Source organism: Rattus norvegicus, chromosome 11, assembly GCF_021556685.1.
Source record: "Rattus norvegicus strain SHRSP/BbbUtx chromosome 11, alternate assembly SHRSP_T2T, whole genome shotgun sequence".
In the NCBI taxonomy this organism is placed as follows: Eukaryota; Metazoa; Chordata; class Mammalia; order Rodentia; family Muridae; genus Rattus; species Rattus norvegicus.
Window position 1 is genome coordinate 92168698 of NC_141544.1, and position 26203 is coordinate 92194900.

Consider the following 26203-nt stretch of genomic DNA (forward strand, 5'->3'; position numbering starts at 1 on the left):
ATACAAATCTGTTAATGATGAGAAAAAAATGACAGGCATAAAACTTTGAGATCATTGATATTGGGACTAAAACTGACGATCCCAAGACCTGGCCCTGATTGGGCATGCATCCTCAGCAGGCATGTAGAGTAGCCTCAGAGATAGGTGCCAGAAGGAACCTTTCTTTCCCTTGGCAAGGCCGGGAATTCCCAAGAAACCAGATCTCCTGACCAAAGGTTAGTTTCCGTGCCGGTTTCAAAGCTCCTTGTTTCAGCTGTCCTTGCTTCTTCAAGTCTTTTTCTGAGATGGCCTTGAGCTCCACTGCTGGGTTGGGCAGGATGTGTGTGGTGGCCTTTTTGAGAATAATGACTTTGGGGGCTTTTTCACTGTGTTACAATTCGAGACCAGCTCGTTTCTTCCTTGCTGTTCTAGGATTCCGTGTGTCCACCTGCTCCCATCCTCCTCCCCATCTGGGGACTTGGCCTGGCATGTTGTGGTGTTACTAATCTGTTTCAGAACCCCTGGCACTGTCCAGCTTGGTCCTCCTGGTGCCCAGACAGTCCTTCCCCATAGAAACGATGCTCATAGTGAACAGGCCCCTCTTGATGATCCACGTGATGTGTGGGCGAGTGCCATGGCCTCTTGGGAAGTGGTCCTGACTTGAACCTTTCAGCAGAAGTCTGCCTGTTTCCCACACAAATAAGATCTAGTTCTCCTCATTCATCCTCTTGTTCTTCCTCTACAAAAAGAACCAAACTTGTGTCCTCTCTTCTCCCAGAAAGGCAGATAGATGTTCGACCCAGCAGAATAACAGCCTCAAGATTGCTTTTTGGAAAACAAAACAAAATAAGACAAAACAAATCTCTCCTTCTACCCATTCTACAGACTTTCAGTGTCCTCTTCACACCCACCCCTCACACGCTCTCAAGTGCATGTGTCTGGGAAGGTGCCCTGTGCCTGGGAAACCCACTCATTCACTCGCCCACTCACTCAACAACATCTTTTGAAAATAAACTATAGACCACACACTATTTAGGTGTTTGGGACAGTTGACCTTGCACTCACTCCTCCCTGCCCCCCAACCCCACTGGAAACAGACTGAAAAGCAGGGGTGCACGCTAACGTGTATGAAGTGATATGTCTGCAGAGGTGATCTGAGAGAACAGAAAGCAAGAGAATGGAGCCGGCATGGAGGGCTTCCTAAAGGCAGAGATGCCTGACCCGGGATAAAGAAATCAAGAATACGTTTTTTTAACGACTTGATAAAAAGAGAAGGGCATTCCCCAGAGAAAGGACCAGATGTGCCTGAAGAGACAGCGTTAACGCGCATGCGCAGTGCATTAGGGAAGAAGCCCTTGGTGCAGCTGTTGCTTGGCCTCTTGCTGTGGAAAGGAAGGCGGCTCTGTTGTTTTTGGAGAATAAGGAAGCAGAAGATGAAGTTTCGCCACGTTCCAAAACTTAAGGGAGAGCAATACATGAGCTGACTAGAGCATCAGAAATCACAGTATTAAGTCCAACTAGAAAGGCAGATCTTGTCAGGGAGAGTATCACCGCGTGCACCTCAGTGCAATGCAGTAATTCATCACGATCTCTCCACCTTCTCCCCTCCCATTTCCCCAATCCCATTAACGGACGACTGCTACATTTGCTAGGGTTCAGGCCTCACATTGCACCTAGCAGAGATGACAGGCTTATGGATTCGAATTTAAGTACGTATGTTCGCTTGAGAAATGAAGTTGTTTCAGAGGCAGCCCCTGTTTTACAAAGTCACCAGCCATTTCCTCTGGAGAACTTTGGGTCCACGCTGCTCCATCCTGTTTGCTTGCCTATATCCAAATTACCCAGGAGCATTCAACTTGTCCACGGAGAGGCAGGCAGGCAGGCAGCCATTTTCTCTAGGCTTCCTTATTTAGCATTGGAGATGGTTTTAAATAGGCAGGTGGTTGTTGCCATGGTAACCCCATTACACCAGCAGCTAAACTTAGGAAGGGCCACAAGGGATAGGAAGAAAGCCTGATACCCGGGATTTGAAAATGTAAACGATATTATCAAACAAAGCTTCGTTTTACTGGGCAGAACACAAGTTCTTCAAAGAGTGGTTGCTGCTTGGCTGCAAGCCTTTAGCATTAATGCCTAAAACTGGCCCCCTCAGGGATAACCTGGAGGCTAAATATAGGGAGTTGTAATTGGTCTGTTTGTTTCGTTTTCTTTTCAACAAGAGAGGGCGAGTCAGGGCTGGACTCGGCTAGGAAACCTGAACTCTCACATTGCCAGTCTGCTTGGGGCTATTCTAATCATTCTTAGCCCAGGATCCAAAGGCTTTAGTGGTTCTGAGAACGTTTGAAATTGTACCAAAGATGGTGTGTGTGTGTGTGTGTGTGTGTGTGTGTGTGTGTGTGTGTGTGTAAGAGGCATCCAATTATGACTCTGTTGGGGTTTCTTAACCCCACCCCCACCCCAAGTGATCTCTCTAAACTAGCTGTTCCCAGGGAAGATGGTAATTGTATGGAGCCAAGTGTTCACTGCAGTGGAATAACTTTGTTAATGGAATAAAAACCAGACCCAAGAGGGTAGTAGCAGGGTGAGCTATCTCAGACAAGTAAGACCTCAGGAGGTAGCAGTGTGAGTTATCTCAGACAAATCAGGCCCCTTGCATTAACTATTCCTAACTTAGCTGTTATGAAAAGTGTTGTCTCGCTGTCAACATCAAGGACACAGAACTTTAATTCTACCGAGATTCTAATGTTAGAAAGTGTTCTGCTGTAAATGAGTCACGGTCCCTGACTTTAAGAAACTCATAATGTAGCCAGGTATGGTGGTGCAGTCCTTTAATCCCAGCACTCAGGAGGCAAAGGCAGCTGGGTCTCTGTGAGTTTGAAGCCAGCCTAGCTACATAGCGAGTTCCAAAGCAGTCAGAGTTCTGTAAAAGGAAGGAAAGGAAAGAAAAGGAAAGGAGAGGAGAGGAAAGGAAAGGAAAGGAAAGGAAAGGAAAGGAAAGGAAAGGAAAGGAAGAGGAAGGAAGGAGTTCATAGTCTGGCAAAGAAGGGAAAATAATCCTCAAATACTTTTTATAAATTATTTTTATACAAAAGGAATTTACGTTTAGCAAACCATAGGAAAAACAGGCAGTGGTTCAGCTTAGTAGAACATTTTAATGTCATACCTCAAAGTCCACTCATAAATAGACTAAGCATAGGATACAAAACTAAGACAACCAAGCTAAGAATTTTTTTTCTTTTTCTTTTTTTTTTTTTTTCCGGGGCTGGGGATCGAACCCAGGACCTTGCGCTTCCTAGGCAAGCGCTCTACCATTGAGCCAAATCCCCAACCCCAAGCTAAGAGTTTTGATTCATTTTGAGCTCCTTCTAGAGGCCAAGTAGTTAACTAGGTTTGGTTTTTGTTGTTGTTTTGTTTTGTTTTGTTTTGGAGCTGGGGACCGAACCCAGGGCCTTGCGCTTGCTAGGCAAGTGCTCTACCACTGAACTAAATCCCCAACCCAACTAGGTATTTTATAATACATTAAATTATTTCACTCTCATGGCAACCTTGAAACATAAGTGCTGGGCGTTCTCAAATGGCGAGTCCATGTGATAAGGTGAGAGCCTGGGAGAAAATCTTACCTTTTAAGCACTGAGTTTGATTTCCTTTCTAAACTACCACTAAAAATCCAGAGTTTCAGCCCTGGAGCCTTTCCAAGGTCTCCCTTTTCTAGGTCAGTGTTCCTCAGGCCTTCTCCTAGTGCTGCCCACGGGACCCTACTCAGTGGTCACTGACACATTCAAGGGGCAGTGCTGCTGCTCCCACTTCAGAGACGAAGAAACTGAAGGCCAAGAATGATGGAACCACAGTGTGCTTACCCACCTTTGTGAGCTGTCTCCATGGGGAAAAAAAAAATTCTTGCTAGCTTGTAAAGTGGGGACAAGGACATCACCCCTACTTATCTCCTATAATCTAAGTCTTCTTTCTATACCACTGTCACAGCAAGGAGCAAGATTAGTTATGGGATCTCTGTGACTCACAGCAAAATTCAAACATATGATCCCTAGCTCAAAAACTATTAAGAAGTTTGTGTGCAAGCATTAAGCTAAACCAAGAGCCCTTAAGGGCAGGGAGTAGAAGACCGCACGGATTCCTCTGAGGTGGCAAGAGAGATGAGTCAATTCAAAGGCACATTGGTCGGAGCTTACAGAGTAGACGATTTGCAAAAGAGGCAAAAGAACAGAGTGAAGAAAGTTTTGACTGGTTGGGGGTGGGAAAGGCCAGTGAGTCCCAATCTTCTAAACCGGAAGTGGTCACTGTTCACAGAGGCAAAAAAGGACATGGCCCCCATCTTCTGGATAGCCTACCACAGTCCTCAAGGAGTTTCCAGACTGTGGAGTTTTGTGTATCTGAAATCTACTCCTTAAAGCCACCCAGTATCCCTCTCAGTGAGCATCTCAAAAGGGTCTCACGGTGGAGTATTTTTACTGGTGCATGGGAACCCCAAGCACTGGAGGAATGTGTTATATAAACCTGCTGAGTGCCATCCACTTGAGCACATCCCTCAGCAACTAAGACCGAAGCAGCCAGTTATTTCCTGTCAGGCCCTTCAAAGGGTTCTTCGAATCAGTGCTGCCAATAGCTAGCTGACCATCTTCCCTAAAAGCCCTGGGGCAGTTAGCAAACTCTGGAGGGTTGGCCTCCTGGAACAGGACCAAGGCGCTGATGAGGGGTTCCCCAGAAATCTTACTGTAGCTTGACTCTAGAAGGTTAGAACATACGTTGCAAAGAACCAAGTGCTTAGTGGATATTTATAGAAGTAGGCAGCAGGGCACAGCCCAAGCTGGCATCAAAATTTGGCTGTGCCGACTACTGGCTGTGTGACCTTGGGCAAGTAAATTAATCTCTTTAATCCTTTGCTTCCTCCCTTGAAAGTCTAGCAAGGTTGCCAGAAGCTTGGTGAAGAGCGTCTATGGTAAACGGTAGGAGCCCAACATTTGTTGTTGACCACCACTGATCCGCAAGCATGAGGGCTTAGCCTCGCCTTAAATCACTGATAAGCGCTGACAATGTACGCCTTTGATGGAGTGCCAAGCAAGATGCGGCTCTCACTCAATCACTGTTACAGAGACAGGGTCCTTAAACTGAGATGTTGGAGGAAACCCGAAGTTGTATAAAATCTGGCCGGTGGGAAGATAATATTAATTGAGCAGCAGGGTTGAGTCGAATTGGATTAAATTCTCCTGGATTAGAGCTGTGAAGAAAATTCCTTCCACTGGTACCATGGGGCAGAGTGAGGGGTCTAAGTACCAGCCAGAGATTCTGAGGCTAAAACCTGAAGGCTGAACTCAGGGAGGGAGTCAAGCAAGTCTCTAGGCTGACATGGTAGTGGGGGAGGAGGGAGGGTGGGTGCACGCAGGACAGATGTTAAATGCTCCAGGAATGCTTAGGGCTTACCAGCTGAGGCTATGGAGAGTGCAGCGGGTAAAAGGACCGGTGGCTCTGGCAGTCAGGTGCTGGACATGTGACTCTTCTCTCACTCCCGCCTCTCACCTTCACTGTTCTCCAACCTTAGCCAAGCATGGAGATGGGAGGTGGAGGTAGGAGCACCACGAGGACTGACATGTTCCATGCATACAGTATTGAAAGTTCAAGGGCTACCTCTCCTGATTGCCTGTGGCAAGCCCAACATTTATACCATTTACATAGCAAACGCTTTTATCTGAAAAGGAAACCATTCTAAGGCATCCTTTCTTGAGCCCATGAATACTCCCACATCCCAGTCTAGGTATTTAGATTTATAACAGCGCCAACCTGAGGATAATTTCCTAGTAGTTAAGAGTCCAGTGCCCTGAATCGGGCTTTGCTTTCTCCCCAGTACTCAGCATCTCAAGAGAGGTGCTCAATGGACTAAACTGCCTGTTCCTATTTCCTCCAATATATCAGGCGATGTTTTAAAACATTTAAACACCACTGGGGGTTAGAAAAGCCCCCATCTGAAGTTGATTGTGGTGTTTTCTACTTTTAGTCCGAGTCCCGTGGGTATTTTGTAAGGAAGTGATACCCTTATGTTTCATCCAACTTTAAGGCCACCAATGGTCAATTGAGTCTTTACCTAACTATGTCCCTCTAATGGCATTTCTTGTGTCTCTCCATTACACTTATAAGGACCCTGAGAGACACTGGACCCATCCTAAGCTCCCAGTCACCCCCAAGTGGAGGTCAGAGCACTACACTTTCAGTGTTCATCGGCCGGCTGCGAGTCTGTGACCTTGGGGAATTATTCTGAGAATTCGGTAGAGAAATGTATTTAAAGTGCTTATCAGGGAGCATTGGAACAACAGTAGCTACTCTTTTTAGAACTGTTCTCACCACCGAGGTAGACCCTGTGGCAGATGAAGCTAATTCAGAACCCTCGATTCTCCGTGGTGAACATGATGTGTGATTTTATAAAGTTGAATGGACTACTTCCTAAATGCTTTTCTTTGGACAATCCATTCAAGCTTACGGTAGAAAGATAAACCGTGCCATCCCCGATCCCGGGAAATCTGATCCCATCAACATCTACTTCCTCTCAGCATTCCCTGTACAGTTTTACTTCCTTGAGACGACACCATATACACTGACTTAGAACATTGTTACATTATTATAGTAACAATAAACGTTATCTCAGAAGCATTTATATGTAGCTGGGGATTAGTTAAACTGCTTTGGCTCTGGTCAGGTTGCAAGCCCTCCCAAGAGCTCTCTGGATTCTCGAATGAAAGACACACACACACACACACACACACACACACACACACACACACACACACACACACACCAGCTAATTTTGATATGCCTTGACTATCTCAATGGTTGGGCACTTCTAAACCTCCCCATGGCTAGCAAACACTCCCCTCTGGTGTTCCTGAGTTAACATCTTTTAAAATCTATATTTCATCGCTGCTACCCCAGACCCAATCAGGGAAGTGGCCCCTAGAGCAACTTCCCTGGACTCTTACATGCTGGCAAGCCTTTAAGTTTTATCCTTCTGCTTCCCCTCTCCCTCGGTCCTTTCCCCTCAAAATCTAAAAGTCCCAGCCCATCTCCCTGCCCAGCCATTGGCTGTTTGACAATTCTTTATTATCAATTGAAGCCAGATGGGGGCAGGGACCCTCAGGTCTGGAAGTGCAGCTCTTGGGAGCCGAAATAGGACAAAGCACTAGAATCAATCCCCGACATTTATAGGCTGTGAAAGGAAAATTATTAAAAGCAAATGATCGGAATAAACTTATTCAAAGTGGGGATTTGATTAATATTTCGCTGTTTAATAGAAATTACAGTTGTTTTGTTGAGTCGCTATGAGAACTTAAGAGAGATTATTCAAGTCCCTTCACAATTGAAGTAATTCTCCGGCGTGCTGTGCAGCTCTTCTTCTATAAAGGATAGTAAAGGCTGAAAAGATCCTAATTCTCTCAGGTCCAGGCCCTGTACACAGTTTTGCTGTGTCTCGGTGGGACCCATTCCCATCTATTCATCAGGGCAGTGAGGTTGCTATCTGAAGCACATGGCTGTCAAGCTTTTAACCATGAGAGCGTGTAGTAAACGCTCAGGAGCTGGTCTGCCAGACTCAATGGTAGCCATCACCCGAGGAGGACTCTAGCACACACTGATTGAATCGATACAGTTGTCCAGGTATAAGACAGATGTTGTCAACTAATTTTACAGAGGGACAGAGGAATAAGTACCACAGGCCTCCTAGTCATGAGATGGGGCGGGAGTATCCCACATTAAAAACATGCCTGTCCGCCTTCACGGCCTCGGATGTCTGACTACTCTTCTGTGATTTCTCACGCTCAGTTTGTTAGGGTGGTCAGCCAAGAAAAAATGCAGCCCAAAAGGAGCCTAGAGAAGCCGCAGAGCCAACTGAAGGACTATATGAAACCCACAACCAAACCACACTCATTTCTCTAGAGAGAACCAGCGGGTGCACCGGGAATGGGCTGCTTCGAGGGGATGCACAACAGGAAACGCTTGGTCTCAGCTCAAGAGACGATGGGGAGGGAACAGGAGGGCTTGCGTTTGGGGCAGGAAGACAAAACTTCTGGTCTCAAGACATACCAAAGCCCGAAAGGAGATACTGAGAGAAGTCAGGTCCCTTGCAAGCATTCTCAAAAGCAGAATTTTTTTTTTTTTTTTGGTTCTTTTTTTCGGAGCTGGGGACCGAACCCAGGGCCTTGCGCTTAAAAGCAGAATTCTTGACGCCTCTGCGACATTAAACTCCTCATTCTCAGTCCAGAGGTCTGTGTTCACTGCATCGTCAAGTCAGACCAGATGGGAGTCTCCGCCCAATACACCAGGACTGCCTGGAGTGCCGTGGCCAAGGTCTCTCACATCTTGTCCTGCTTAACTGCTAGTCACATCCCCTTCAACCCAACCGACTGCTCCTCCTCAGCCCCACCCGAAAACTGCCCACTGATTGACACTTGTCGTCGTCTTGATGCCACTATACCAAGAGTCTCCTGCCAGAACCACGCTCCCTATTATAGGACCATAGGCTCTCTTGCTATTTGCATGGTTCCTTCGCCACAAGCATCCAAGCTGCCCATTGTTGGCTCCTCCATTCCTCTCTCCTTCCCGTTACACCTGTCCTGGTGCTCCTTGCCTCAGCTCGTATGACATGTCCTCTTCGGGCCTAAGCATCCGCTATTGTTTCAAAGGGCTATGCTACTGACCCAAAGACTGCCTCGCTGGCCAGCCCTAGCCCTGGTCTCCATACTTGTACTTGATTTTTCTCCTAGAATCTGTCTAGAAAGCTTTTGACACCGTTTCTCCCACTCTTATTGTCATCTTTAATGTGCAGAGTTTATTATTTGGGGGTGGGGGTAAACCTGCTAATTACGTCAACTCCTGTGGCCAGTTTCAGCTCAGAGTGTCCTCACCTTACTAGGGACTCACTGAACTTAACCTGGTAGCATGTTTTTAACATGGTAGCATGGTTTTGATCCTGCCAAAATGCATTGGGTGTCCGTTAAATATTTTTATGGTAGTCAGTATTGTTCTAGGGTGGGACAGATGTACTGTCACCGCCTCTTCTTTGCACGCACATGATCTGCTGATCAAGAGGACTTGATGCTTACCGGGGCCAGGAAAACATAGAAACCAAGCATAGCACTTTCTCTCCAGTCCTGAACTTTACACACAGAATTCTTCTCCATCAGCACAATTTCAAGAGTTCTACTTGCAGAAATCAACTTAGGTGGCTTTTAAACTTACTTGAACTCCGTCTATGTCTGTGCATGTATGTGTACATACATGAGTGTATGAGTGTGTATGTGTGTCTGTGTGTGTGAGTGCGTGCGTGTGTTTAGCCCTGAAGAAGAAAAGAAAGTCGGATTCATTAATCATCTATTTACTAGCTATAACTTTGGAGCATTTCCATTCATTTCAAAGGATTTTTGCCATACAACAGAGCCCATCTTTATATTTAGAGCTAATTTGACTAGTGTATTGATTATAATTTATTCCTTCACAAAGAAATTGAAAAGCAAAATGAAAGGGGTAATAAATATTTTTAAGAGTCAAGCCAAGCAGTGGTGGTGAACGCCTTTGATCCTAGCACTAGTCAGGTGGCTGTCTGTGAGTTTGAGGCCAGCCTGGTCTACAGAGTGAGTTCCAGAACAGCCAAGGCTACACAGAAAACTCCGTCTCAAAAACAAACAAAAAGAGTCAAATGCTTTAGTTTAATTCGTTTCTCTTTTTTTAAGATTTGTTTATTTAATTTATAGGACTATACTGTGGCTGTTTTCAGACACACCAGAAGAGGGCATCGGATTCCATTACAGATGGTTGTGAGCCACCATGTGGTTGCTGGGAATTGAACTCAGGACCTCTGGAAGAGCAGTCAGTGCTCTAACCACTGAGCCATCTCTCCAGCCCCCTAAATAATTCTTAAGGGGAATTTTAACACTCCTATTACTTGACCACAGAAAATTTTAGAAGCAGCCTTTCCTTCCCTTCTATCAGGAAAATTGGTGACTCTTAAGTGAAATAAGTAGTCTATGAAGAAATGCCACAACTGTGCTGTGAGGCCACGCAGCCCTGGTGTGAAATACAGACACAAGTCCCAGAGTGTTCTTGGATTCAGCATACAAGGAGCTGGGTGTTGACTCATCTTACCTCCTCTTCCTGTGAGCGCTTGGGAAGTTACTCACTTCTCTGGTTCTTATTGTTCTGCTGTGTACAACAGAAGTGCCAATATCTCCCAAGGTGCACAGAGAAATTAGACTAGACAGATAAAAAATGTCTGAAATGGTTACTATTGGCTGCTGTGGGAATTAGCAAGGAGGCCATTATGGCTGCGCGTCTGCCGGTTCTACAGGGACAGGAGGACTCTGGTGTAAGAGCGTGGTGCTGTGGTTCTCATGTGTAATATTTTGCTTTTGGCAAGACTTGAGCCTTCAGCCTCCTTTGCGGCATCAATGTACTCCTGTTTGCCCTCCATGGAGTGTCATGAGACCTCTGCTTTGAAGGCTGTAGGAGTGTTTACACTCTGGTGTTGGGGGAGAGGGGTCCCATCACTTCACTTTTTTACACAGAAAGCATTTCCCAACCTTCTAACACTCTTCAGTAAACGGAGGGCTCTCCTAACCCCCAAGAATGCACTTGGTAGTCTCCAACTGAGGAGTCAGGGACTTGGGCAGCCTCTTAGATTTGTGTTTATTGAACACACACTTAGGGAGAAATTCCTCACTCTCCAGTAACAAGACATTTTCTATTCTGTTCAATAGAGAACTCCTTTAATCTTGAGAGTGGGCCCTTTTTGGAAAGCATTCCAAAGTGCCAATCAAGCCAAGTGCCTCCCACTGCCTTTGAACTGAATGTGCTGAGAGCCCTGTTGGCCATCTCCAGCTTTGGGCTGTCACAGGGCACAAGGTAATGAGAAGGTCATGGATAAGTTAAAATCTCAAGCTATTAATTTCAGAGAAGCTTTCATTGGAGTGTTCCATCAGTCAGGCTCTCAACTTTCTCTTCTGCATCAGCTCGTCTCGGAGCTTGGTGGGGAGAGCAATGGCCAGTACTCAGAGTCAAGGGTTGAGGTGAAAAGAAAACAAATTGAGTGTGGACGGCCTGGGTCCTGGTCTTAGTCATAATCCTTTCTCCCATCTAACTACCAAGTATGGGTAGGAGGTTGGGATCGTCAGCCGAAGTTTGTGAGTTAAAAGGGACAAGAAGAACTAGATAACCTACTAACCACTGAAACTTGATGGTGTAGTGTTAAAATTCTTGAATAATCTTCATTTGTCAAACGGGAACTCAGGAATGAGAAAAAGCTACTTTCCCAGTTCTGGAAAGATAGTTAACCGCACGTAATTGTTGCAAATATCACCAGCTTAAGCTTTTACCCTGCTGTACCGGTAAGCCCTTGGGTTGGGACTCAGGACTAAATATGTCAATGCCTCAGGTGGGACAGAAGAGGAGGCACTTGAAGCAGCTGCTCAGAGTTTCATATAGGCAAGCTACAAAGGAAGGGTCACACATCCAAATGGTAGCAGAGGTCGGAGGGCTGGGGCCGATGAAATAGGCCGGTGGCTATGAGGCTACACGGAGTGGTGGGGACTCCAGAAAACTGGAAAACAAAAGCAAAACGAACACAAAGTGAGAGACTAGCTTCAGCTTCAGCCAGTTGTCAGAACGGCAAATGACCCGGTGCTGATTTCTCAAAAGAAAACGGGCTCTGCTGTGCATGTGTGCACACACGCATGTGCCTGTATGTATGCATAAGTCTCTACTTTTAAAAGGCTCTGCCCAAGTACACTCCTAGGCCTGTAAGTTCCTGACCCTCCCTGCACGCTATCATGATGGTGCCCAGGAATTACACTGTAAAGCTGTGATGGAGACCAGTGGTTTCTTTTCCCGGTTTGCCTTCATCTACAAATCACTGATGCTATGGCTGTAAATAAGGTCTCCTACCGACAGGGAAGGAATGGGCTTCAGAACGTCTGAGAGGCCAGCATGTTTGCAACGACAAAATGTCCCAAGACACCACAAAAGATATGATCCTACAAGAAAAGGACCCAGATAGTCAGAGGACCTACAATCAAAGTCTGGGTCAGAAACACACGCCGAATGAAAGTGAGGAAGGAAATGCACAGTCCCTGTCTGGGGGTAAACAGAAAAATCATGAGGTTCTAACAGGGAGGATAGATGGGCAGGGAAGCTAACTAAGTCGTCATAAACTCAAGCCCACAATGAGCTCCCAAGGTTACCTACTCCACAGTAAAGAGCAGTGGCAAACTCCAAGATGTACCAGGGCTTGTATATCGTGGCAAGAAGACGGAGGGAGATGGGAAAATCTAAGAGAACCATTCCCTTTTTCTGTGTAATATTTGAGAGCCTTTAATATAGGCTCAGCCTACTGAAAGTCTACAAAAGCAGAATGAAGTATTCAGGTGAAGCGGCCCATCCGGTAGTCAGACTGAGGAAGACTGTTCCTCTGCACCACGGACTCTGACCCTGGGGTGAGAGGCCCTGGCACGAATCACAATGCCATCCCATAAACCAAGGGGATGTTCCTGGCCCGGGACCTGAAGACCAAGCAGAAGGAGTTTTCGACTGAGATTTAAGAAGGATAATGTTTAGAACGTTCAAATGAAACTCTAAAACCACAACCCACCGAGGACAGCAGGTATGAGCTGGAAATAAGAACCATGGCAGAGGCAGTGCCAAGCAGCTCTCCAAGGGAATGGACCAGGAGGAGTGTGGGGATGGACAAGGCTGAGAATGGCCAGGGAGAGGGACAAACCGAAGACATCCCTATAGGGTACAGCACACTGCCCACTGTGGACCAGGGCTACATATTGACAAGAGATGGCAAGCTCACATAAACGGAAGTCACTGAAATGTGTTAAGAACACATACCCAAGCACAAGGAGTCACAAACGTCAGAGCAGAAACAAGGCAGAGAGCATATGGTCGAGCTCTCAAAAAGTTGCAGTGAGAGAAATTCTGCTGGCAGTATCTAACACAGGCTTCCCAGGCAGTCAAGATACTTACTGGCTGAGGCTTTTCTATGTAAGTTTTGTGGTTTGGGTGTTTTTGTTTCTGGTTTTGTTTTGGGTTTTGTTTTTTTTTTTTTTTTTAAGCTGACACGGGACAGAGATGGAATGGGGGAAAGGAGGGACTGTTTATCTAAGCATCTGCCCATCTGGTAAATTTTCCCCTTGTCTTGAGGACAATTTCATAACTCCAGAGGTAGAGGAAGCAAAACTGCTTTTCTTGGACATTACGTGACCAGGAGGCTTTTGACTGCAATGGGATGGAAGGCTCAGAGAACCTAGCTGGAGGTGAACAGACCACCTGGTGTTCTAGGTCAGCAAAAGAAAGAAATACTACACCCGGCCAAAGCTTAGCTCCTCTGAGCCTTGTTCCTTCTGCTAATTTTCACCTTTCCTCCCACATCTCTGGCCCAGGCTCCAGGGTCACCGCCAGGGTCCTGGGTTATTTGAGTCTCCATATTTCTTCCCCAGAATGCTGAGGAAAGCAGAGATAATCCAATCCAAATCCGTCAGGAGAGATGCGCCCCGTGTATTTCAAGTTGTAACTCAGCCACGCATGAGCTGCAAACCCCACTCTGTATGTGGCAATGGGGCTTGCTTAGGTCCCGGGTATGTAGCGTGTAACCATATGTATAGTCTCCGTTTCCCTGTAAGACAGGTGACAAACGGAGCGACAGACTCAATGGCCTGGCCAAGGCCGCAGAACAGGTGAATGCCTGAAGGACGTGTGTGTGTGAACTGAACCTTTCTGGATTCTAATCAGAGGCCCCATCAGCTCAGGCAACCTGTTTCCAAACCCAGACTTTGTGCTCTGGGTAACTGGCCATTCAGCTAGGTTATCGTGGGAAGCTCATCTCAACATAACACTGTTTCTATGGGTGACATACACTGGGAATGACAAACAACTGGCTTAAGCAAGGGACTTTTGTAACCTGACCTATCAGAATCATGTTCGGAAGGGGTGGGGGGCAGACACATCCAGCCCACATTCTCATCCAGTGATGCCATCTAATCAGCTTCGGAACTCCCAAAGAACAGTGTCAGACCCTTTTACAAAGTATCCCAGTGACACCGCCACAGGAGGCAGATGTAAGCTACGAGGGAGGGACCCGTCGGAGGGTAAAGCCACTCTTGTAGTTCAGACATACGGGTCACATTGTTCCCAATGGCTGTGGGCATGCTGAGCTGAAGAAAAGGAAGGATTCTGCCTTCTGTCCCAAGGGACCTCCTAGCAAATCACTGGAGATGAAACGCGGACCTGTGTCACACCAGACAGCTCTGCTTTGGAGCCCTGCTTGGTCTGGAGCCAGGAAATGGCTGTCTTCAGTCAGAGGCTTTCAGCCAAGTAGCCGCCTTCTCTGGCCTCTAGGGCTTAAATTCCAATAAGCTGTTCTCGCCTAGCTGCCTTAACTGTCCCCAGCCACCTTCAGGTCAGGCTTCAAGGGCTGATGAATGGGTGGGTGACTGCTGGAGACCACAGCTAAACGAAGCACCTTAGGAGTTCACATTCGTACCTCACCTTCCCCTTCCCCCAAGCCAGGGTTCCTTTCTGCCCCAGTATTTGACCGTGCTCACTGACGAACACCACCCTGAGGCAGGCACATGTGGTAAGAGGTTCTTGTTTGTTGTCAGAGTTTGGTTTGTTTTTAGATGGGTAGAAAGAAACTGTTTTTCCGGCAGCAAGCGCAGGTACTGACACCTCAGATCTCAAGCTCTTGGGCCAGGGAGATCCTGAAAACACAGAGCCCACCTTGGCTGTGTGTCTGAGGTTCCCCGCAAATCAAACGTTGGCTGTGTGTCCACCACTGTGGCGGGTGTCTGAGGAGACTGCTGGGACTCCCAAGAGACAGTATACAAGCGTGCTGAGTAACCACAGATTGTGGGTTTCAAAGAATCTTTTTTTTTCTTCGTTGAGTCTTAAGTGGCACTTTTATCACGTGTGTGTTTGTCTGCACACTCAGTGTTGCAGCGGCACGGGTCACAGCCTGTGAAGGTCGGAGGAGCACTTTCTGTAGTGTGTTCTCTCGCTCCATCTTTAAATGGGCTTCAAAGACTGGACTCGGATTGTCAGGCCTGCATGGCAAATACCGTTACCCACTGACCCTCAGACACACAGCAGTCCTCCTGCCTCAGCCTCCCAGTTCTTTAAAGAAGCGTCTTTATGGGTTGTGTCTTTGCATTGCCCTATGTGGGGCAATGGAGGGATTTGCTATTTCAGACTCGGGGAGCCTTTATCATGATTGGATGCCCTCTGGAGGAGATGTTGCCCGAGCCTATCAAAGATGAATATGCCCATAGTCCACAAAACGAGCTGTCTCCAGGGTAACGGGAGAGCCAAGCTGTAATCCTTCGGAGCTCAAACTTAGCCTTGAGAGGGGAGAATGTTCTCCAGCACGAGGTTATGGGTTTGCCTCTCCGTGCTATACTTTTGGCCAAGTATGAAAACAACAATAAGGAGACCCAGACCGTTCTGATGAGTACCACAGGACCCCAGCGAGCACAGCCAGTCAACCTTGAGCTTGGCTCCCGTGAGCCATAAACATGAATAAGGTCACTTGCTTTTATGATTTTGATTGAATATTCCATTTCGCCGATATGCCTCTGGGACATGGTAGTGGGAGCCAGGGAGAGTGAGGTAGAAAGGGATACAAATTCAGGTCAGGAGCTGTGATTAGCATCCCAACTCTTTACACACCCCCCTGCCCCCCGGCTGGATCATCAAAGACCAACTCGGTTTCTTAATAACATACCATGAACAGGATGCTTAAAATAGAAGCACCATGCGAAGTGGGTAAGGAGTACCCTTTAACTATGACAGAGAGCACGGGTGCTAGCCATCTCCACTGCCCTCCATGGCTGCCATAGTCCTTTGCAAGCCAGAAGTCCTTCTAAGCTGTAATTCGTTCCCCAATCTTATTATTTAACATTCCCTTGCCATTCCGTCGGTATCTCTTGATACCAAGCAGTAACCGTATAATCAATATAATTATGTTTCATTTTTTTAGTTAGCTAGATTTTTTTTTCCTGTGTAACCCTGGCTGTCCTGGAACTTTCTTCGTAGACCAAGCTGGCCTCGAATTCACAGAGATCCTCTGCCTCTGTATTCTGAGTGCTGAGATTAAAGGCATGTACCACCCCCTCCATATTTTCATTAATAATTTATTTTTCTTAATTAATTTTACCCTTTTCTCTTTCTCCCTCCAACCCTTCCCACACGCCCCCTCCTTTCTTTCACATTCATGGCTTCCCTTTATCCCATATTTTTTTTAAAAAAAAAATAAAGGTTTAACCCACTAGTTAGCTTATGTGATCTTTATTATCATTAAATGCACAAATACCTATTCTATATTAAGGAGAATAGGCAGGTGTGGTAGCTAACACTTTTAATCCCAAGACTCACAAGGTAGAGAGGCAAGTGGATCTCTGTGAATCTGACCTGGTCTCAGAGGAGGCGGGGGGGGGGGGAGAAAGAGACAGAGAGAGAGACAGACAGAGAGACAGACAGAGAGAGACAGAGAAAGAGAGAGAGACACACAGAGAGAGAGAGAGAGACAGAGAGAGACAGAGACAGAGACAGAGACTACATTGGAGAGTACTAAGAGCTAGTGTTTCCCTAGCTGGGAACTTGAATCTCAAACACCATTTAAATGCAAACTGTCCTCTGTGCTGCTCACCCATAAATGTTCTCACATGTAAGACTTTAAGAAGGGTCTTGATCTATTGGCTATTAAGGGGATTCCACACTTACACAATAACGTGCATCATATGCAAGTTTCTCTGTGATTGACCTATTTTTCTTGGACCCATTCTTGAAAGGGGGACCCCACCCTCCCCCTGCCCTTTCCCAGGCCTGTCCACTCCTTCCTGGTCTCTGGCCTCGAGCCTTCTCAGCACTCATCACCCTAGGTCTCTCTGAGTGCTGTGAACACAAATCCTGTCCCAAGAGTGGAACAGAGCCAGGGAATACCTTGCTCCTTGAAGCTAAAAGACACTGAGCCAACACAAATCTGTTGGCAGGCACAGCAGGCACAAAAGTCCCATTCAGGGCACAAAAACGGCTATTTATAAAAACCCCTTCCTGATGGCTGGGTGTTCACTTTCCCTTGGACCAAAAGGACCACTGCCGCCTCTTGGAAAAGATTATTCCTTTCACAGCCCCGTGACCGAGGGTCACCGAGTGCCCCATTCTGGGAGCAGCAAGAATAGGGGACAGCATGCGGGGTGGATTAGATGTGGTGACAAGCCCTCTGACGGTTGAGGGCAGCTGAGGATGCCAGTGACACAGATGGCCTCTTAGCACCTGTGAGGTGACAGTCACGGGCCTGTGGGGACTTCATGAACCCACCTGCCTTTGCTCTTTTCGCCCCTAACTCTTGGCATAAATGTTGGTCATTTTGATTGCCACAACTCCCCAAGGCATTTGGAGTTTGACTGTGTAGAATGCTCATGGGTATACATTTCCCTCGTATCTTAGTGCCATCACATTCGTCTTTCAATTATAGCTCAGTTCAGTTATAATTCAGCAGCAGCCATCTGAACCTTTTCTGGGTTTCTGGATGGGTAGATTGTCACTTATGTTAATGAACTGAACTTAGTTTATTGTTTCAGCGGACTTAGCAATAACATTAGTAACTACTCAGAAAGCCAAACGTCTTAGCTACTTTCTCTATTTCTGTGACCGGGGGAATGTATAAAGGAAAGTGTTTCATGTGGGGAGCTCCTGGTTCCAGAGGGTTTGACTCTGTAACCATCATGGTGTGGAGCATGGCAGCCTCCGGACAGCAGGCATGGCGCTGGAACAGGAGCAGGGAGCTTACAGCCTTCTCCATAAGCAGGAGGCAGAGGGAGCTAACTGGGAATTGCAGGGACTTTTGAAACCTCAAATCTCACCCCACCCCACCCCCAGTGACACACCTCTTCCAACACGGCCACACTTCCCAATCCTTCCTGAAGAGTTCCACCAACTGAAGACCAAGTACTCAAATCTATATTAGCCTGTGGGGGGGGGGGGGCTGTGTTCATTCAAAATGCCACACCCAAAACCATCCCCTTGAGATAAACTTGTGAACACGTGTCATTAGTGCATAGAAATGACGTGTTGACTAAGGTATAGTTTTCTCCAATACAGGACACCCTCTTGTGGGCAGCAACTGTTCCACCAGGCCTTCCAAACCAGTACTGACTGACACGGGAGGCCCGATGAACTATTTTAGTCATGAGCCACTCAGGGAACCTGGTTATCAAAGTCTAAACCACAAGAAGGGATGCCTTCAGTTCAAGGGCTCTATTTCTAGAAATAACTGTAACGTTCTCTGTGTAGACTTCTAAGCCCAAAGAAATGTTTTCATGTTTTGACTTTTGATGACTTCAAAAGCCCGTTGCCCTAAAAACTTCCTTGATTCTCAGAAAAGAGCCCTGAGAGCTCGGGGTGGTTGATGGAGCTGAACGCTCAGCCCTCCTGGTACAGATGGGCATCGGCTGGCTGGGTTTTACCTGAGGGCCTTCTTGTAAACAGCCTATTCATAGTTGTCAGGATGATGACCGATTCCGGCCCTAAATCACTGACAACATAAAAGAACGTTTTTAATTAATCTCCTTCCCCCGTCATCTGTCAAATGAAAAGACCCAACTAACTCATGTGTAATTGATGTTCTTTTCTCCAAATGGAATGGAGACAACCGGCACCAAAATCAACCATGTGTCCCTGTTGCTGTCTGACACATGGCTAAGGACCTCCTGGAGCCCCAAAGAGGAGCGGAGGGAGGCTTCAAGAACAGGTCCGCCTGGGGAGATCAGAGCCTGAGAAGGAGCCTCAGAGCCTCATGGACCTGGAGAGCAGCCCTAGGGCATGGTTAGGGATTAGTCACCTCCAGCTGCTAGGTGATTATGAGAGAGAGAGAGAGAGAGAGAGAGAGAGAGAGAGAGAGAGAGGCCAAAGAAAACTCAGGAAGAGCAACGCAGAAAATGTGCTCCAGCACTCATTAAAACGTTGTTAGTTTTCTCTTTTCCAAAACACATTGGCCACCTGTGGAGGAAAAAAAAAAAAAACCTTCTGCCCTTAAAGCCAAAGGGGAGTGAGTCTTCAGTAACTGTGCTTCTTGGCAATAAAGAAGGACACTTACAGAGCACTGACTGTGCATTAAACCCCTGAACAGCACTTGGCATTAGCCACAGGAGTTTCCCAACTTTGCTGGATAGATACTAGTACATTCTAATCTTTGCAGAAGTAAAACAACGATTCAAAGAACTTAAATAATTGTCCAAAAATAAGTCTGATCTGTACAACAGAAGACGAAACTAGCAGACAGGAGATGAAGAGTGCATTTAATAAGATTCCTCTGACAAGATCTAGGAGTGGTGTGGCTTAGGTGGCATCTCTAGAAGAGAAGAAAGAAAAGTGCCCATGCTCTCTGGTTGGCAGAGAGAGGGGACTAAGCCTCCTGGCTCAAACTGTGGTCTCCCCTGTGGCACTCAGCTCCTACAGAAGGCTTGAGAAGGGGCTGTGCTGTGATGATTAAGGGAAGGAAGACAGGGCCTGGCAGAGAAGAACCCAGTCTTTGAATCCTCCCATAAGAGAATTCAAATAAATGGTATCTGCTTCCCAGGACTATTCTAAGAATTAAAGCAATCTTAAATGAAAAAGAATGTTTAAAAGAGGGGATCACAGCATCAGGAAGGCTGAGAACCACCGGGCTAGAGAGCTTTCTCAGCAGTTAAGTGCACTTGTGGCAGACCCGGCAGTCCCCAGAACCCACATGGCAGCTCACAATCATCTCTAACTCCAGTTCCCAGGGATCCAATGCCCTCTTCTGTACTCATAGGCACTGCTTGTTCATGCTGCACAAACATACACACGGGCAAAATACTCCTACATATAAAATTAAAAATAGACTTAAGCGCTTAAGTGCGGACTGAAAAATCGAGGGGCCGTGGGAACAGAGCACATTGACTCCTAACCCCAGAGTGCCTGAGTTAACAGAGAACAGATAGACTCTCTTAGATTTTTAAGCACAAGGCCCTCTGTCCTATGGGCCAGTGGTCCAATGTTTGTCTTGGTGATATGACTGAAATTACAGAAGCTCAGTGAGACCATGTGGTGTGTGGCCCATTGTAGACATCTGTGGTGGTTTGAATCACTTTGGCCCCCCACAGACTCACATGTTTGAATGTTTGGCCCACAGGGAGTGGGACTATTAGGAGGTATGACCTTGTTGGAGTAGGTGTGGCCTTGTTGGAGGAAGTGTGTCTCTGTGGGGGTGGGCTTTGAGAGCTCCTATGCTAGCTCTGCCCAGGGAATTCCAGATTCTTCCCGGTTGCCTGCAGAAGACAGCCCCCTTCTGTTGCCTTCAGATCAAGACATAGAACTCTTGGCTCCTCCAGCACCATGTCGGCCTGCGTGCCGCCATGCTTCTTGACATGAGGATAATGGACTGAACCTCTGAAATTGTAAGCCAGCCCCAATTACCTCTTGTCCTTTAGATAAGAGTTGCTTTGGTCATGGTGTCTCTTCACAGCAATAATTCCCCAAGCCAGAAGTTAAATGCATTTTGCATTCTGTTATGGCTACAAGCCTATGGGAGCTAGGGAGTGGAATGTGGTGATTTGAATAGGTATGGTCCCCATAGATTCACGTGTTTGAATGTTTGACTATAGGGAGTGGCACTGTTAGGAGGTGTGGCCTTGTTGGGGAAAGTGTGTCACAGTCAATGTCAATATATTTTCAATGTATTTGGGTATTTGGATGTATGGGCACATGGGCCACAATCACAATCCTTTAGTCACCCTAAAGACTACGTGCAGAAAACTGATCTCCTGCACCCCTTTCTCAGGAAACCAGCTTACATGTATCATGCCATCTTGATGCTGAATACCTTTTTAGCTACTTCTCACTCCTTAGGACCCTACCCCTTAATTTGAGTTTCCAACTCTCTGAGCATTATTTTACTGCCAATATTGAGGCCTTTGGCAATTCTATTCTGGATTCCTGCACCACATCCAAACTGCTCTCCAAACTTCCAGTCAGCATCACCCCTTACAGCCCCGCTCCCCTCACCAGGACAGGAGGATCTTGAAAAGCACAAGTTGAGGGGACTAAGAGAGGCTAGTTGGTAAAGTGCTTCTTCAGCAGTCGTGAGGAACTGATTCAGATGCCCAGCCCTGCACAGGGGAGGCAGAGACTGCCTGAGACTGAAGGGTACTGGCCAGTCAGTCTGGCCAAAACTGTGAGCTCAGTGAGGGGCCCTGCCTCAAAACATAAGGTGAAGAACAGTTGGGAAAGACACCTGACATCAATTTCTGGCCTCCAGACATGTGTGCACACATACAACAAGTACCTGCACACAACACACCCACACAACACACCCACACACCCACACAACACACCCACACACCCATACAACACACCCACACACCCATACAACACACCCACACACCCACACAACACACCCACACACCCACACAACACATCCACACACCCACACAACACATCCACACACCCACACACCCACACAACACATCCACACACCCACACACCCACACAACACATACACACACCCACACACCCACACAACACATACACACACCCACACAAACACACCCACACACCCACACAGACTTGTACAAAAACCACACACATACCAGAACCCCACAAGGAATCAAGTCACTACTGTCACCAACCTACCCTCTCTTCTACTCAAGAATGGCCAGTGACTCCCCGTAGGCTTCATGGCCAAGCCCAAACACTGGAGTGTTCAGCCTTCACAGTCCTGTCCAACCTGCCTTTCTGGCTGTGGCTAGCCAGCCCCTCACCCACCCCAACTTGAGTCTGTGTCCCCTTGGCACTTGCCCTGACCCCCTTCCTGGGGTCATGGTTGAATGAGGTTTGTCTTCACTGAAACTCAATTTGGGGTTGCAATATAGCAAGGCTGAGAGGCAGCAGGGCCTTTGAGGGACCTTGGCTTGGAAGGGACCGGCCTCCATGAAGGATCTATGTAGCTTGGCTTGGAAGGGACTGGCCTCCATGAAGGATCAATGTAGCTTGGCTTGGAAGGGACCGCCTCCATGAAGGATCTATGTAACTTGGATTGGAAGGGCCTGGCCTCCATGAAGGATCAATGTAACTTGGATTGGAAGGGCCTGGCCTCCATGAAGGATCAATGTAGTTTATTTAAAATATACGTTTGTTTCCGTGCAGGGTTGTAGCAGAGCGAGCTCAGCTTCCCGATCTGCTCTTGCTTCCTCTGTCAGACACATGCTCTCTTCATACACACCTGCTTCTCCTCTTTGCTGCTTAGCCGTGCTATGGCACAGTGCGAGGCCTTTTGCTGAGCCTGTGCCCTGTCCTTGGTCCTCCAGAAAAATGAACCTCTCTTCTTTATAAATTGACCAACTCTGGGAGTTTTGTTATAGCCACAGAGATCACGCAGAGACCCCTAGGCTTCCTCCGCTACCTGGAATGTTTGTCCTTCATCGTCTGGGTTCCCTGCATTCTTCTGACCTCTGCTCTAGCATCACCCCACCCTAGGACACTTGCCCTGAATGCTTCTGACCCATTAAGAACTGGACATCCTCCCTTCTGTATGCCTCGGTGCCCAGTCTGTCACAGAGCAGCCTGCCTCTGTGTCCTCCTCACCCCGTGCCCAGTTGGTGAAATTCTATATTTGTTATTTGTTTCATCTCCTTCCCTATGACAAAATCAGCGTGTGTTGCGTTCATCTTTTTAAACTTTTTATCACATTCATGTGTAGAAGTGGATGCACACACCACGGTGCGTGCATAAAGAGCCAGAGAGCAACTTTAGGACAGCGTACGGGTACCAGGAATCAAGCTCCGGTGGTCAGGCGAGGTGGCCTGGTCACATGGCTCCAACCCCAGATTCATACTTTGTTTCCTACCAAACATGCAGTCCAGCTTTAGCTTCTCAGAAGTACATTTGCCACCATATCACATTTTTGACCAACCATGTAACCAGTCCAGAGGATTAACTAGGGACTAGGGTGTGGCCTAGGAGTCTAGAAAAAAAATTGTATTAAATTTGATAGGAGGGGAACACATTTTTAGCCAAGCCGAAACACCTAATCTAACGGATATGACTGATGTGTGTTTTCCTTGCCAATACATAAATGCATAAAGCCCACAGTACCTGTGTGCCAGGCAGCTCTGCCATTTCGCCCCCATCACACCAGCTGACCACTGCAGTAGCAAGGGCTACCAGAGAGCAGGCCCATCTTACTCGTCCTCTCCACCATCCTGAGAAGCAGGCCTTCTTCCTGTGCTGTTTTACAGGTGAGGAGAGTGAAATTAAAAAGATTAAAGATGCAGTAGAAGGGCGCACAGCTACCCGCAGATGGGTGATCCAGTCGGTCCCATTATTCCTCCCTACTGACCTACTCTCGACCGTTTAACCTCGTTAGATCATCAAACGAGCCATGTTGGGGCAAAAATAGCCATGGCTTCCGGAAATTTTTATTAAAACTCTAAATCTCTGGGCAATAACTTTCAGAAGTCATGATTCAGTCCAGCCTGGAACTTGAAAAAATACTCTTCGCAGGGCCAGTCGCCCACTGCTGGGAAGGAATGCAGGACCCTGGAGTTTAGAGCCTTACGTGGTCTGTAGTCATCGAGGCTGCTCCTCTGAGGAGTCCTCTCCTTCAGGTTCTAGTAGTTCCATAGTTGTCAACAGTTTTCTCAGCATCTGGAGCATTATTTCTCCACTGGCCGCAAGCATAATGGTCACCTGGACACTCATAAAAGCACATGTTCCTGGACTCTGCCCCACAGCTGTCAGAGTCTACAAATCAAACGCTGGAACAGCATTTCAACCTGTTCCCTGGGGGATCCAGCAGATGCTAACACCTGGGGACTGGCGGAGAAGCCCAGGGTCCTGCAACCAGCAGCATCGGCAGCATGTTAGAGATGAGGATTCAGAGGCTGCACCCTGTGAATGACTAACCGAGAGTCCTTATTTGCACGAGATCCTCACGTGATACCATATACATATTTCTGTACAAACAATCAATGGTGTGGGGCTGTGCTACATCCCCATTTTTCCTTCTGTGGTAGCATGCACAGGGAACGAAGACCCTTCTGTGACATAGTGGGGGGACAGGTGAGAACACCCCAGAACACAGGGCTCAGCCTGCCCCACACTTCCTCACGTGCTACCCTGAAGACCGAAATGGCAATTACTCAACACATCTATGCAGTGGAGCAGCTGATGAGCACTGGCCTAAAGGACTCCTGACACTGCTGGATGACGTACGATGCCCTACCTTTCCTTACACACCACAACCGTTTAGTCTCATGAAGGCCAACGGTCAGAAAGGCTGCTGCCCAACCAACCAGATCTCAGCACTGTTTACAGCAGGGGGACGAATGCAATAGGGTGTTTAAGTTCTGCATGAACTCTTGGAGAAACACAGAGAGCATGGCCGCTGTGCTGATCAATCAGCCACTGTGCCCAAGAAGAAGCAAGAGCCTCCATCCTGCTCTTTCTCCATGGTTCACCGAGCTGAGGATTAGCAGCAGCCAAGGAGGCTTCCTCTGTCTCTCGAGTGCCAAGAAGAATGTGATTTCGTTTAATCCTTTCTTAGCAAGATCTGTCCACCTGCAAACTGGACAGGTGCCCCTTCTCTTAGCCAGCCCTGCTAATGGGGTGAGAGTTGGAGTGGGAGGAAGGGAGTACCAAAGGGACACTTCCTGCCGAGGCTGTCTGAGCAAACCTCAGAGTGTCAGGGATGCCACCTGATTCTGAAAGCCTTCAGCCTAATAAGCACCCCACTGACTGATTTCATTCTTCTCTGTCCCCTAAAGAGAACATGGGAAATTCATAAAGCGCAGATTGGGGAGCTCCCACTTTAAAGCAAAGGGCTGCCGTGGCCTTTATAAATGAACCTGGAAAGACAGCGACCATTGCTTCCAAGGGACCCACTGTTAACCCTTCTCTTTCTAAAGTTCATATTAATTCTGTCACTACATCTCCCCCACCACCACACGGAAAATAAACAGAGCATCACATATTGGTTCTGGGTCAGGACAGAGCTTCTGAGTCTATCCGAAGGCTGCCCATCTTTTAAATCTCAAAAGGCTGCTTGGTCCTTTTGACCTAGAAGGGAGCTCCACACGGATGTCTAAGGGACAGTAAGCAGGGCGTTCTGTCATTTGCTACCTCAAGCTGACTTTCCACAGGAAGACTCCTTGGAGCATCTCTGGAGCATGGCCTTTCTTGGTCTAACCAGGACCCTCAGGGTACAATTAACAGTTCACCCAGAGTCCATGGTGTCTAAGAGATAAGCAGATTTTCTAACTTTCTGACAAGAACATGTTGGTGAAATGTTCTGTTCCTTGATAAACTGATTGACAAGCATTGCGATGTAAGATCAGGGACCTCAGGGACTCTGGGCCTCAGGGGCCAAAGAGCAGAGCCATTTCTCAGGACCGGTTCAAGTCCAGGATATTGACTGAAAATGTCTCTCTCCTTGGTGATCCAGGATGAAGAACAAGCTGTGGTATTTCGAATTTGGTACCTCTGAAACCTTTGCAGCTACCTGCAAGAAACTCCATGACCACATAGAGCTGGAGGTAAGGTCCCGTGGGAGGAGGACACAGCCTCTTGAGTCTTTCAGAAATGACCCAATGGTCATTTCTATGGTGTAGAGCATCCTGCTTCAGTACATCTACACAACATCACTTAGAGGGCAACGATTGTTGGGGGAAACTCTTCGTATCTGTGCAAGTGAATGCTTGGGGTCTGGGTTCCTTATAGCCATGGTCATTCTGATGCTCAACCATGCTTTCCCCTGAACATGGGAAAGCTGATTGGTTACCACCTCATGGGAGGGGAGGTGTCTGTGGGTTGACCCAGCATCCCTCCTCTCAGTTGCTTCAAGGATCTGACTAACAAGCGCCTGCCAGTCCTGTGGGTGTGTAGCCTGTATAATGACACAGTTCCCTCAGAGCTGAACAGTTCTGCCACCATCTTGAAATTTTGAACAGTTTTTTCTTCTCTCTCTCTCTTCTTTTTTAAAACAATATACATTCTTTTTGAATTTTATTTATTTTGTGTATATGAGTGTTTCAGCATATGTATTCATGTAAACCACATGTGTCCCTAGTGCCCGTGGAGACTAGAAGAGAGCTAGAGATTCCCTGGAACTGGAGTTCTAAGTGGTTGTGAGCCACCAGGTGGGTGCTGGGAATCGAACCTG

General features: G+C 47.3%; 1 protein-coding gene across 10 annotated transcripts in view; it reads left to right on the forward strand.

Annotated features, from left to right (window-relative positions):
- Window positions 1-26203, forward strand: part of Dgkg (diacylglycerol kinase, gamma) — a 193493-nt gene that overhangs the window by 111577 nt on the left and 55713 nt on the right. For 7 of the 10 annotated variants that reach the window (XM_087575570.1, XM_087575569.1, XM_087575573.1 and 4 more), the window contains 1 exon segment: window positions 25487-25577. In XM_087575570.1, coding sequence (XP_087431696.1) covers window positions 25487-25577 — 91 coding nt within the window. 10 annotated transcript variants of the gene reach the window in all.